Consider the following 13,767-nt stretch of genomic DNA (forward strand, 5'->3'; position numbering starts at 1 on the left):
CCCTCTGCCCTACTGACACCACCCTCTGCCCTACTGACACCACCCTCTGCCCTACTGACACCACCCTCTGCCCTACTGACACCACCCTCTGCCCTACTGACACCACCCTCTGCCCTACTGACACCACCCTCTGCCCTACTGACACCACCCTCTGCCCTACTGACACCACCCTCTGCCCTACTGACACCACCCTCTGCCCTACTGACACCACCCTCTGCCCTACTGACACCACCCTCTGCCCTACTGACACCACCCTCTGCCCTACTGACACCACCCTCTGCCCTACTGACACCACCCTCTGCCCTACTGACACCACCCTCTGCCCTACTGACACCACCCTCTGCCCTACTGACACCACCCTCTGCCCTACTGACACCACCCTCTGCCCTACTGACACCACCCTCTGCCCTACTGACACCACCCTCTGCCCTACTGACACCACCCTTTGCCCTACTGACACCACCCTCTGCCCTACTGACACCAACCTTTGCCCTACTGACACCAACCTTTGCCCTACTGACACCAACCTTTGCCCTACTGACACCAACCTTTGCCCTACTGACACCAACCTTTGCCCTACTGACACCAACCTTTGCCCTACTGACACCAACCTTTGCCCTACTGACACCAACCTTTGCCCTACTGACACCAACCTTTGCCCTACTGACACCAACCTTTGCCCTACTGACACCAACCTTTGCCCTACTGACACCAACCTTTGCCCTACTGACACTAACTTTTGCCCTACTGACACTAACCTTTGCCCTACTGACACTAACCTTTGCCCTACTGACACTAACCTTTGCCCTACTGACACTAACCTTTGCCCTACTGACACTAACCTTTGCCCTACTGACACTAACCTTTGCCCTACTGACACTAACCTTTGCCCTACTGACACTAACCTTTGCCCTACTGACACCACCCTCTGCCCTACTGACACTGTCCACATCTCTACTGACTGACACATTCCATTTTTAAGGTAGGCTAAGTTTATATTGTTACAGTTACTGTCCATTTTTTTTAATTATATTTTTTTCTAAGTTTTTCTTACCAGTTAGGTAGGCCTTGCTAGCTTATTTTTAAGTAAAAAAAAAAGTTGTTGTAACTGTAACCCTGGTGATCTTTCATCTCATTTATGTTGTTCGGGTAGATCTCCACCTCTCAAAGGTTGCCTACCCCCACTGTAGAGAATTCTCGAAGAGCAGGGAGATCAGATTGCACATACTGCCATTCTTCCACTCATTTCCTAACTTACAGACTAAACTATGCAGAGCAGGGGCGGACTGACAACTCATGGGGTCCCTGTGTCCTTGCCCACACTCAAACCACACCCAAAAAAGCCTATGAAAGGTACCCCGGGCATCCCATGGGGCCCCCTACTGACCCCGGGCCCTCGGGCAGTGCCCGAGTGGCTAAATGGTCAGTGCGCCCCGATGCAGAGTGTGTCCCCGAAAATGCTGGCAACATGTTTTGCAAATTAAATATCATAATATTATATATTAAATCATGAAATTAAATATCACTTTAAATGATGCTGGGTTTCATTATTAAAAAATGTGTATGTGTGCGCTAGCGATTGTTAAATTGGGGACGCCTCTGGGGCAGTGACTAATGGAAATGTTTCTATGTAATGTGATACAGTATATGTCAGCGCTATATTACACCCTTTAATTTAAAATTGCATATGGTAGAATAAATAATAATAATATAATGGTAGCAAATCAAAATCTTCAATTATTATCACCATGACCCAGTATTTTCATATAGAGCCCAGCCCTATTATAATTAATTAGTGCTTAAGACGTTCATTTGCTGACTCACATGTGACCTAGTTTAGTCGGATACGATTTGTATTGCTAGGTAGTGTCCCTGAATGTCAGTCTTAATGACAATGGAGATCAGGAAGCTGGCTCCGTTTCCTTTTTTTATACACCCTAATGGAGTTTCTGAATCAAAGCAGTCAGAATGATCTGAAGGAGATTTAAAAATGACATTTAGTCCTCGGTCACACCAATGCAACTTCCAGTGACTTGCGGTGCGGCTTGCAAGACACAGATGTCTATGCAGGTTGCACCTGAAGTAGTACATGCACTACTTTAGAAATTGGTGCGGCTCCATCCAAGTCGGAATCGCACCGATATGACCGCTTTAATTGCGGACTACAGGGCGCAACTTGCCATGCACTTTAAAACTCGGCAAGTCACACTGGGTGCGACTTTCGGGGCGATTTGCCATGCCATGCGAGTTTTAAATTGCATGACAAGTTGTGCCCTGTAGTCCGCAATTAAAGAGGTTATAATGGTGCAATTCCAACTTGGTTGGAACCACACCGATTTCTAAAGTAGTGCATGAACTACTTCAGGTGCGACTTATTTTCAGGTACTTGTATAGCGCCGTCAATTTACGCAGTGCTTTACATATATATTGTACATTCACATCAGTCCCTAACCCTCAAGAAGTGTACAATCTAAGGTCCCTAATGCACATTCATACATACACATACTAGGGACAATTTAGACAGGAGCCAATTAACCTACCAGCATGTCTTTGGAGCGTGGGAGGAAACTGGAGTACCCGGAGGAAACCCACGCAAGCACAGGGAGAACATGCAAACTCCATGCAGGTGGTGCCGTGGTTGGGATTCAACCCAGAGACCCTAGTACTGCCAGGTGGAAATGCTAACCATTTAGCCACTGTGTCTTGCAAGTCGCACCTCAAGTGGGAATGTCATCCGACTTTGAAATTGTGCGACTTAACTGGAAGTCGCATGATTTCAAAGTCTGATCGGCAGGGGCGGACTGACAACTCATGGGGCCCCCCGGCAATAGGGGATCATGGGTCCCCTGTGTCCTTGCCCAGACTCAAAAAAGCCTATGAAAAAGGTACCAGGGGCATCTCATGGGGCCCCCTACTGACCCCGGGTCCTTGGGCAGTGCCCGAGTTTCCAAATGGTCAGTTCGCCCCTTCTGATCGGTGTGACCGGGGACTAAAGGCAGGGCCGGTGCTCGACTATTTTGCACCCTAGGCAAGACCCCCACCAAATTACCCTTCGCAGCATAAAATCCTCCCACCTTAACCAAATCCCCCCCAAAGCCCATCCCAGCACCCCCGTAGATCTGGCCATGGTGTAGAGTAGGGAAATCAATGACCGTAACCTCAAAATCCCCCCACCCCCAAAAAAAAGTTACCTCCTATGGTGCAAATCCTCTAGCATACATATACTTTCACCCTCTACCCCCACCAAATCCACTCTCCCAGCACATATTTTCTGCCCACCGAATCCCCCCCTCCAGCACAAATCCATCCTCCCACAATCCCCTCTCTGAGTACTAATCCTCTCACCCCCATCACCAATGTTGTTATTCCTTCTCCCCAGATCTGTCTATCCCCCCAGTATCCCCTTTCCCATCAGACCCGGGGAGAAACCTTGGGGAAGCTTCCCTCGGCTCTAAAGTCTATGATGGGCCTCTGCAGCTAGCCGAGAGCAATGTCATCTGCAGTAGGGGTGGGGGATCATGGCTTCGGGAACCTGGGACACCTTGCAGGAGATGCAAAACCAGTGCCCTGGGTGCCCAACGCTTGTGATGTTCCTGGTTTACAGCATTCGAAGTTGAATGGGGTATGCTTCCAGCAATAAAGGTAAGGGGCACATTTCTGACTTATTTTACCAAAACAATAATAGATGCATCAAATAGGCTTTGAGCAGAGTTAATGAGTCAGTCAACAGTAAAGTCATTGTTACACGCTTGGGTTTTATATAGGTCAATGTTCAAACAAAAGAAGAGGCCTCTTAGATGGATCACTTGGATTTCTGCCTTCTATGTGTCTATGAGATGGAGATCATATCCCCCTTATGTATTATACATGGAGATCATATCCCCCTTATGTATTATACATGGTGATCATATCCCCCTTATGTATTATACATGGAGATCATATCCCCCTTATGTATTATACATGGAGATCATATCCCCCCTTATGTATTATACATGGAGATCATATCCCCCCTTATGTATTATACATGGAGATCATATCCCCCCTTATGTATTATACATGGAGATCATATCCCCCCTTATGTATTATACATGGAGATCATATCCCCCTTATGTATTATACATGGAGATCATATCCCCCCTTATGTATTATACATGGAGATCATATCCCCCCTTATGTATTATACATGGAGATCATATCCCCCCTTATGTATTATACATGGTGATCATATCCCCCCTTATGTATTATACATGGAGATCATATCCCCCTTATGTATTATACATGGAGATCATATCCCACCGTATGTATTATACATGGAGATCACATCCCCCCCTTAATCTCCTTTTCTCAAGAGAGAATAAATTCATTTCCTCTGTTTCCTCATAGCTGATCTCCTCCATGCCTCTTAACAGTTTAGTTGCCCTTCTCTGTACTTTCTCCAGTTCCCTAATGTACTTTTTGTGAATTGGTGCACAAAACTGAACTGCATTTGAAGATCACCATCATAGGCCTGGATCTGTACATCTGTATCTGGATATTAAAGATCTTTTGTTAACTATAGCAGTAAAGTCCTTTTTGCTGTTAGTCCTAAGGTTAACATATACCTGGCAGTATTGTTTCGTGATCCAGCATTGATTGTGAAATCTATGGACATGTTCGGATTGAGAGAGGAAGGGTGGAGGTAAAATGATCATGTTCGGTTGGGTATTGAGTAGACTCCAGTAGTGCCAGGTCTATTTTGGCACATTAACCTACACACCCTGGCATAACAATCATATGTGGTTATGGTTCTGTCAATTGACACAACTGCCCAACACTTGCAGAGTGCAAGTACATGCAGAGTAGAACTTTCATCATTTGTGCATGACCGACTTTAGAGTATGTATTGATGTTTGATATTGCTATCCTCCCCTCAGCTTCTTGTTTGACCTGGAAGAAGAATTTGAGAACAACATGTACAACTTTCAAGTGTGCGAAGTGGTCATCAGTCACGAGCCAAACTTCCGCAAAGTCTACCTGCCATACGTCACCAACCAGACCTACCAGGACAGGACCTTCCAGAGGCTGATGTAAGATGACCTCCACTCAGGTTATAATGATCACATTTGTGTACTCGGGGCTTGAGGTTCCTTCACATCTTTGCATTCTAAGATGGCTTGGATGGAAAGTGAATTGAGTAGCATGACCTTTGCAGAAGGAGACCCCAATTTGTAAAATGTCCAGCCTTTAGTAAGAGTTCAAAGTAAACTTATCACTAGCCTAAGCAATTGCAGCCGAGCGTATGATGACAAATATACATGAGCAGAGGTCATCATCCATTACACATATCAAAATGATTAGTAGATCCAAATTACAGGCAGCTCAGGTTATATGCAAATCCTCTTCTTAAGCAAAGCTTGGCTTGGCCTCATTTTACCTGTTCGGCAATGGAGGTAAAATAGCCAACCTGCAGTGTGTAAGTGAGCTCCTTTGCCACGTTCAGCTTGAAAACTAAGAAACTCCTCCATCCTATGATCAGTTTTTTGGGTCTGTTTGTTGAGAATAATGTCTTCAATTCATTTTGACCATTCCTTTTTAGAAAAAATTGTTGCCTGGTAGCCAGTGTAACCAATTGTGTACACGGGTGTGTGTCATAAATCCTCAAACTGTACCTATAACTGTTAAGATACATTTGTAATACATCTGTCTTATGTTTAGAATGTGTTTGAGTTTGATGCATTAAAGCAGTGGTCTCCAAACCTCAAGCCAAGGGCTGGATTTGGTCCTTTTGCCTGCCTTTATCTGGCCCTTGGGGCACTATTCCATCTACTGACACCAACAATGGGGCATAATTCCTCCCACTGACACCAACCATTGGGCAGTCTTCCTGCTACTGACACCAACCATTGGGCACTCTTCCTGCTACTGACACCAACCATTGGACACTCTTCCTGCTACTGACACCAACCATTGGACACTCTTTCTGCTACTGACACCAACCATTGGACACTATTCCACCCACTGACACCAACCATTGGGCACTATTCATCCCACTGACACCAACCATTGGGCACTATTCATCCCCCTGACACCAACGAAGTCCTTGTCATGAAATTCTTGTCATGGTGTTAATGGAACAGAAAGAAAGTGGAAATCTTTACAAAGTAAGGAGAAATTCTCCATTAGACAAGTGTTCACATTGGAAGGTTTCCCTTCAATTTTTATTCTGGTTGCAACTATAATTTTGGATATCCCATCACTTTTGGTCAGCAGGACAAATTAAAAAAAAATATTCTTTGTGCCTTCCCATTAGGAATGACTATCCGCGGTTCCAGCACATTTTATCGAGGCTTGAGAGCGACCCTGTGTGCCAGAGGCTGAGCCTCAAGTCATTTCTTATCCTCCCCTTTCAGAGGATCACTCGCCTTAGACTGCTCTTACAGGTAAAATCGTCTTCATTGCAGTTCAGCCAGCTAATCCGATCCCAAAGTTTCTATACCTTTCTAACATGGTGGCAGCACGCCTTTATCATGAACGCACCAAAACACCGCACACAAAATAAAATTGTGTCATTTGTTTTCCTTCTCATTTGAGTGTCTCAACCATTGTCTATCTATCTAAAAATTATATATATACTGTATATCCTGAATCATTTAAATAAAATTAACAAGAATGTATTATTAATCTATTTTATTTTTCATTTACTTACTGATGGTTCAGAATATAGTTTTCAATCTCAATTACCATTTCTGACCATTAGACCTGCTATCTACTATTGGTATATGAATCCCAGGATGACAGTCCATACAATTTGAACTATAATTTTATTTTACTTTTTCAATCTGTTAAATTTTACTTATACGATACACAATTGTATTACAACACATACTGGATGTTTGAGGTGCCAGACAGTCAACTTAACAAAAATTATATTTTGTATTCGAGAGTTGGTTAATATAATTAAATTTCTTTTGCACAAGGTAGGACATGCTTTTTACATCATACATATGATTTTTGGGCATTGTGTACAACAACCCTTTCCATATCCATACATAGAGAGACAATACAAAACCTTTTGGGAGCACCTGTCCAAAATCGGAACTCACTGTCTCATCTGCCGGGGAGGTGCCCCCATAATACCCCATAACCTAAACACAGATCCACCTCAAACTACTATGTCCAATAAAATGTCATACACACAGATACATAGAGGTTATATGATGGGACATCTTCAGTATAGTTAATAATTAGTAAAACAAAATACAAAAGTTTACATAAATACTCCAAAGACATGCTGGAAGGTTTATTGGATCCGGTCTAAATTGTCCCTAGTATGTGTATGTATGAATGTGCGTTAGGGACTTTAGATTGTACGCCCCTTGAGGGTTAGGGACTGATGTGAATGTACTATATATATGTAAAGCGAGGCATAAATTGAGGGTGCTATATTAGTACCTGAAATAAATAAAAAAAAAATTTCAGCTATACCGTAGATGTTCCATTGTATAACCTCTATGTGTATGGCCATTCTATTGGACAAAGTAGTTTGAGTTGAACTTTATCTGACTAAACCCCCCATCTGTATGTTGTATTGTATTTGGTATATAGTTCACCTTTCCATTGATCTATTACCATGTTTATATAAACAGGGGTAGTCTTTTCCTCAACACGTTTCACACTAAAGATTCCTCAGGAATCCTCAGTTGACCTCTCGACCATCAGACAGAGGATTCAGCAAGCCAGTTAGTACCCTCCATGGGGATAGTGAGTGGAAGCATCTGAGGTTTTCTGGAGACCCAAAGTCAGTGAGCGTAAATCTATTTAGATGTTCTCATAATGCATGCCAATGTGGATTGCAAGCATAGATGGTTATCTGTCTGTCAATTTCCTTGTATTGGACATTATCGGACAAAAGAAAAGATCCAAATTGGCCCCTGAAATAGCGTGTCTGAAATGGCAAAAAGTAAATACACATAGATAGTCCAACAATAGCACACCCAGAAAATCTCTGTGGCCTCCCACTCTTGCTGGTATCTCTGTTGGCTTTTCTCAAAATTTAAAACACAGAGGGACCTTCTGAAATAACTGTTCGGTCTCAAATTTCTAGTGCTACAACTCATGATACATTAGTGTGATGGTCATTGGGAAGACTGCTCCTTACACGTGAGGTAATTAGGAAGAATTACCCTCCTACAGATAGCAAAAAACATCAATATTGTCAGTGGGGACTTACCTGAGAGGCAGAAATTGCTCTAGGAGCCCCTTGCAACCTCTGGAGGAACCTTAGAGTTTAATGGAACCCTGGTTGAGAAACCCTGATCTATGTTCTTGCATCATCATCTAGATCAGCCTATATCAACTAGGGTTCCTCCAGAGGTTTCTATGGATTCCTTGAGCAGAAAGAAATTTCTGCTCTTCAGGTAAGTTACAAATGACACTTTTTAGCTATCTGTAAGGGAGGAATTCTTCTAAACAGCCACCAATGTAAGGGGCATCCTTCCTACTGACCACCACACTAATGTACTGTAAGCTGGGGGTATAGTAATAGGTGGCAGGGGTTCCCTGAGACCTGGAAGTTGTTTCAAGAGTTCCTCTGTGTGAGAAGGGTTGAGAAGCGTTGAACTAGATGCTGACTTGGGTGTCTAATAAAACATATCGTTTTTTGTTAAGTTGACTGTTTTGCACCTTAAAAGTCCTCTGTGTGTTGTTACATAATTATAGTATTTTTCCAGTAGTAACTAGACGTGGTGCCACAACCCAACTGCTAGTCCCATTGGTTTATGTTTGATACGTATGTGATACAGACTTACAATATATAATTTTTTTTTTATGGATTGATCATTTTAATAACTTTTATTACGGATTATTTAATGCAAGTTCATTTCTATTACTTAATGATACTATAATAATTACAGTAAGCAAATTATTTTTAGTACATTTAGGACACTACCTGATGAATCGCATCGGCTTCCTTCCTGAATTCTTAATAATTATATTCGATTGTTATAGAGATCAGTTTTGATTCCCTGAAGCTCCTTCGGGTATAGGAATTGCCTGCCTGGAGTGAAGAACTTTGTACTTTCTCTCCTTTATGATATATGTGAGAGGCAGGGGCGGACTGACCATTTGGAAACTCGGGCACTACCCGAGGGCCCGGGGTCAGTAGGGGGCCCCATGAGATGCCCCTGGTACCTTTTTCATAGGCTTTTTTGAGTTTGGGCAAGGACACAGGGGCCCCATGATCCCCTATTGCCCGGGGGCCCCATGAGTTGTCAGTCTGCCCCTGGTGAGAGGTATATGCACCTTTGTCTCGTAGCATGAACAAAATGTGATCCTAGCTATATTACTGCTGGAACCCTCAATATGCCCATTCTTCTGTAATGTGTTTCAAACAGATATTCAAGCCCACTGCTTAAATATTTGTTCCTTTTTCTTTCCGCAGAATATATTGAAGCGCTCAGCCCCGGGTTCCAATGAGGAGCTACAAGCCACGGAAGCCCACAATGCAATTGAGAAGGTAGAAAGATTAAAAGCTGAAGTTTAATCTGCTTATATTTTGCCTTCCCTGGTCCCTCCAAACCCTCAATCAACATGCTAATGACATTTTTAAATAAAGTTTTTCTATTACCTTATTTTATACCCTGTGATGTCATCACTGGATCTCTGTGCTTTTCTATACAATGCAGTCAGATCATTACTTGTGGGAGGGGTCAGCAGGGTGCTGTACATAGCTTCCTGAAAACATCTTATAACCCCTCCGTGTATGTCATTCATGTTTTTGCCTGTTAGCTGATAAGAGACTGTAATGAGGGAGTCCAGAAAATGAAGGACACAGAGGAGCTGATACTACTACACCAGAAGATTCAGTTCGAGTGCAAGGTGAGCCACCCAACGTTTCATTAAATTTGGAAACTCATTGTCTGATATCCGAGAGGAGGTGGAGGGAGGAGCAGAGTCATTCATCAGTGCAGAGTATTTCAAGAGAGGAGAGTTGGAGAAAGGAGCAGAGTCCTCCAGCAGAAAAGAATATTTCAGAAGAGGAGTTAGAAAAAGAAGTAGAGTTCTCCAGCAAATAAGAGTATTTCAGGGGAGGATAGCTAAATGAAGGAGCAGCAGTCCTGCAGCAGAGAAGAGTATGTCAAGAGAGCTGAGTTAGCGAAAGAAGCAGAGTCTTCCAGCAGAGAAACGTATTTCTGGAGAGGAGACTTGGAGTAAGGAGCAGAGTCCTACAGCGGAGCAGAGTATTCTTGCGGAGGAGAGTGAGTTAGTGGAAGAAGCAGAGTCTTCCAGTAGTGTATTTCAGAAGAGGAGAGTTATATAGAAGAGTGAATAGAGTCTTTCAGCAGAGAACAGTATTTCAAAAGTTAGCGGAAGGAGCAGAGTCCTTCAGCAGGGTGAAGTATTTCAGGAGAGGTGAGTTGGTGGAAGGAGCAGAGTACTTCAGAAGAGTGGTGTATTCTAGGAGAGGAGAGTTAGACTTAGGAAGGAGCAGAGACCCCAACAACAAAGTATTTCAGGAGAGGTGAGTTGGTGGAAGGAGCAGAGTACTTCAGAAGAGTGGTGTATTCTAGGAGAGGAGAGTTAGACTTAGGAAGGAGCAGAGACCCCAGCAACAGAAAGTATTTCAGGAGAGGTGAGTTGGTGGAAGGAGCAGAGTCCTTCAGAAGAGTGGTGTATTCTAGGAGAGGAGAGTTAGACTTAGGAAGGAGCAGAGACCCCAGCAACAGAAAGTATTTCAGGAGAGGTGAGTTGGTGGAAAGAGCAGATTCTTCCAGAAGAGCAGAGCATGTGAGCAGATAAGAGTGAGATAGAAGAAGGAATAGAGTCTTCAAGCAGGACAAATTATTTCAGGAGAGGAGAGTTAGAGCTGGAGGAGCAGAGTCTTCCAGCAGAACAGGGTATTTCAGGAAAGTTGGAGGAAAGAATAGTCTCCCTTAGCAAGTTCAAAGCATTTCAGGAGAGGAGAGTTAAAGTTAAGAGCAAGGTATTTCAGGAGAAGAGTTGGAGGATTGTTTTGTAATGTTTGTGTCCGAAACAAATTATTTTACAAGACATTGCTATAATAGGTAAGTTTGAGTCGTTGAACTAGTTACTGTCATTCAATGAATATACAACGAGGTATAACATATTTTACATTGATTTGTTATCACCAATGTTGAAGTGTCTGGAACCATTTCATGCATCGGGGTAATTAATCTGAAGTGTTACATTTTTACTTTACAGATTTTTCCCCTCATCTCAGCTTCCCGGCGTCTTGTTAAACACGGAGAGGTCACGTCTCTCGAGTTCAACCCGATCAGCTTCAAGTGGAAGGGCACTGCCCGCCAGGTCTATCTGCACCTCTTCAGCGACTGTCTTTTACTGTCCCGTATCAGAGAGTGAGTCGTAGTCTCTTCTGGGGTCTTCTATGTCTCTCTGCACATTGCTGCATCTCCAGAACATTAATAGTCAAACTATAAATTCATGAAGAGTTCATTTACAATTCAGTCTGCATTATAAAAGACAAAGTCATTTAAAGAGCTGAGACACACTGTTCCTCCTGCAAAGAGTACATTGGACACCCTTAGGAATGTTCCCGCAGAGATTTGCCATTATGTCCTAGATGTATCTAGGCGATCTTATACACATGTTCTAGAGATGGCCAAAAATGACCTGGTACTGTAGATTGTTTGATGATTAATCAAAGAATTTCAACTCCATTGGTCTCCTGAGCCAAAGGTGGCCCTCCTGGGAATCTTGGAGCTTTTGCTCTGAGGAACACGTTTAGAGGTGGCAGTTACCAGAGCTCAAAACTGTCCAGGAAGACTATCACACAGTATTTGCCATCTTTCCCAACCTCCTACCACACATCTTTGGATAGAAAAGGTGGTCTCTATCCTGCACATGGAAAGCTTAACCTAGACACATCGAGAAGATCTGGTGTCGTTGGTTGAATGACCCTACACTCCTCCAGCCTTGGTCATGAATAGACTCTTTGGAGATGGTCTGTACTCACTAATGTCCTTGGACAATTGGTTACCTTCTTCCAATATTTTCCAGACATCTCTCATGTGATACCTGACCAGATCCCCAGGCAGCTCCAGTGATGTTTAGCAGAGTAGGCCCTCCAACTAGCCTAGCTGGTACCAGGGGCGGACTGACAACTCATGGGGCCCCCGGGCAATAGGGGATCATGGGACCCCTGTGTCGTTGCCCAAACTCAAAAAAAGCCTATGAAAAAGGTACCAGGGGCATCTCATGGGGCCCCTACTGACCCTGGGCCCTCGGGCAGTGCCCGAGTTTCCAAATGGTCAGTCCGCCCCTGGCTGGGACCTTCATGAGCAGCAGACACATGGCAGGCCTGCCCAGGAGGGCAGCAGCCCTCCAGACTGAGATCTCCTCTCCCTAGGACAAGAACCCTTCTGTTCCACGGCCTAAGCTATTTATGCTCCCTCCCAGCCACCATCTGGGCTCCTCTCCCCAGGGATTAGCCAGGCTGCATAAACATTCAGCTACTGATTTGACTCTTCCAGAACCTTTCAGGCATATAGGGGGAAGTTGTCTACCCTGCAACCAGTGAAACCAAAATAATCACATTCAGCTTAGCTGTTTACAGTGGTCCAAGAACTACATTTACCTAACCTAGCACTTATCTAAAAGAGTGCCACTCCAATTTTAATGAACACCCGATTCGATGAAGTTCATATGGATCACGGCTAACTTTTAATTATACTACTAGTGTAGCCACTCACAGTTGTGAAAGCCAAACAAAATTTAAAGCGGAGTTCCACTCACTCTGTAAAAAAATAAGTCATCAGCTACAAAAACTGTTGCTGATGACTTTTAAAAAACAGCCATTCACCTGTCCCATGAAATAATAGCCATATAGTGTAGTATATTCGATATTCAAAAAGATCCAGCCTTTAATAATTATTAAAATTAATCATTTAAAAATTATTTAAACCGCATATATTCCCATTACTCCACCTTGAGCAGCTTCCTGGAACCTGGACTACTGTCTCTGGAGGCTTTTATAATATTTATTTAGGGTAACGTTATGTTATTCAGCCACTTAGATGTGTTCACAGAGCAATGTGTATACAGAAGTGTACACAGAGTGTTTCACTATTTCACGTGTTTTTCATGTTTTTGTGTGTTTTTTTTTTATTTGCACAAAAATGTTTGTTTTGGATTGAATTACCATATATATGATTTAATCACTGTTTTATTGAGGATAATACACTATCTAGTTTTTCTTTTGGAGGTACACGGCATTCTTGGAGGTGCACGGTGATTATGAATCAGAACTTGGATGAATCATTTTAGAATTTTTGAAAACATTTTTTCACTGACGCTAAAAAGGTTTAATTCTTACAATTTTGGACTTTCAAGGATGAAAGTGGGACTTTTAAGTGTCAATACAAAGGGTGTTCATTATATTATCATTTATTCTAGATTTATTTTAGGATACCGATTTATATTTCACCAGTTGTATATGTTTAGTTATCAAGATGGATAAGAAGTGGGGCAAAAACATTCCAGCTGTAAACGTCTGATGAACTTTAACTCTTTGTAACCTCACCGAAAACCAAAATGGTTGGACAAGTGGCATTATTTCCTGCATGGCAATGGTGACTGGTGGCCTATAATTGTTGCCAGAGATTGACCATTGCTACAATATAAATCCATGATGAGTTTTCAGTCTTCTGGCAGACAGTATATTCGACACCCTTAGGAATGTTTCTGCAGAGACTCGCCATTATGTCCTAGATGTACCTAGGCGTTCTTGTACACATGTTCTGGAGATGGCCA

The 13,767-nt window shown here is 43.0% G+C and overlaps 1 protein-coding gene across 1 annotated transcript in view; it reads left to right on the top strand.

The window, feature by feature from the left end:
* The window catches only part of LOC149459673 (uncharacterized), a 96,445-nt gene that overhangs the window by 62,896 nt on the left and 19,782 nt on the right, over nt 1-13,767 (top strand). Inside the window, exons 7-11 of the mRNA XM_089680828.1 lie at nt 4,914-5,066; nt 6,290-6,419; nt 9,419-9,493; nt 9,766-9,855; nt 11,200-11,354. Coding sequence (XP_089536954.1) covers nt 4,914-5,066; nt 6,290-6,419; nt 9,419-9,493; nt 9,766-9,855; nt 11,200-11,354 — 603 coding nt within the window. The remainder of the gene's footprint in view (nt 1-4,913; nt 5,067-6,289; nt 6,420-9,418; nt 9,494-9,765; nt 9,856-11,199; nt 11,355-13,767) is intronic.

The sequence above is a fragment of the Staurois parvus genome, unplaced genomic scaffold, assembly GCF_062004578.1.
Source record: "Staurois parvus isolate SC_StPar_1 unplaced genomic scaffold, SC_StPar_1.0 ptg000250l, whole genome shotgun sequence".
NCBI classification, from domain to species: Eukaryota; Metazoa; Chordata; class Amphibia; order Anura; family Ranidae; genus Staurois; species Staurois parvus.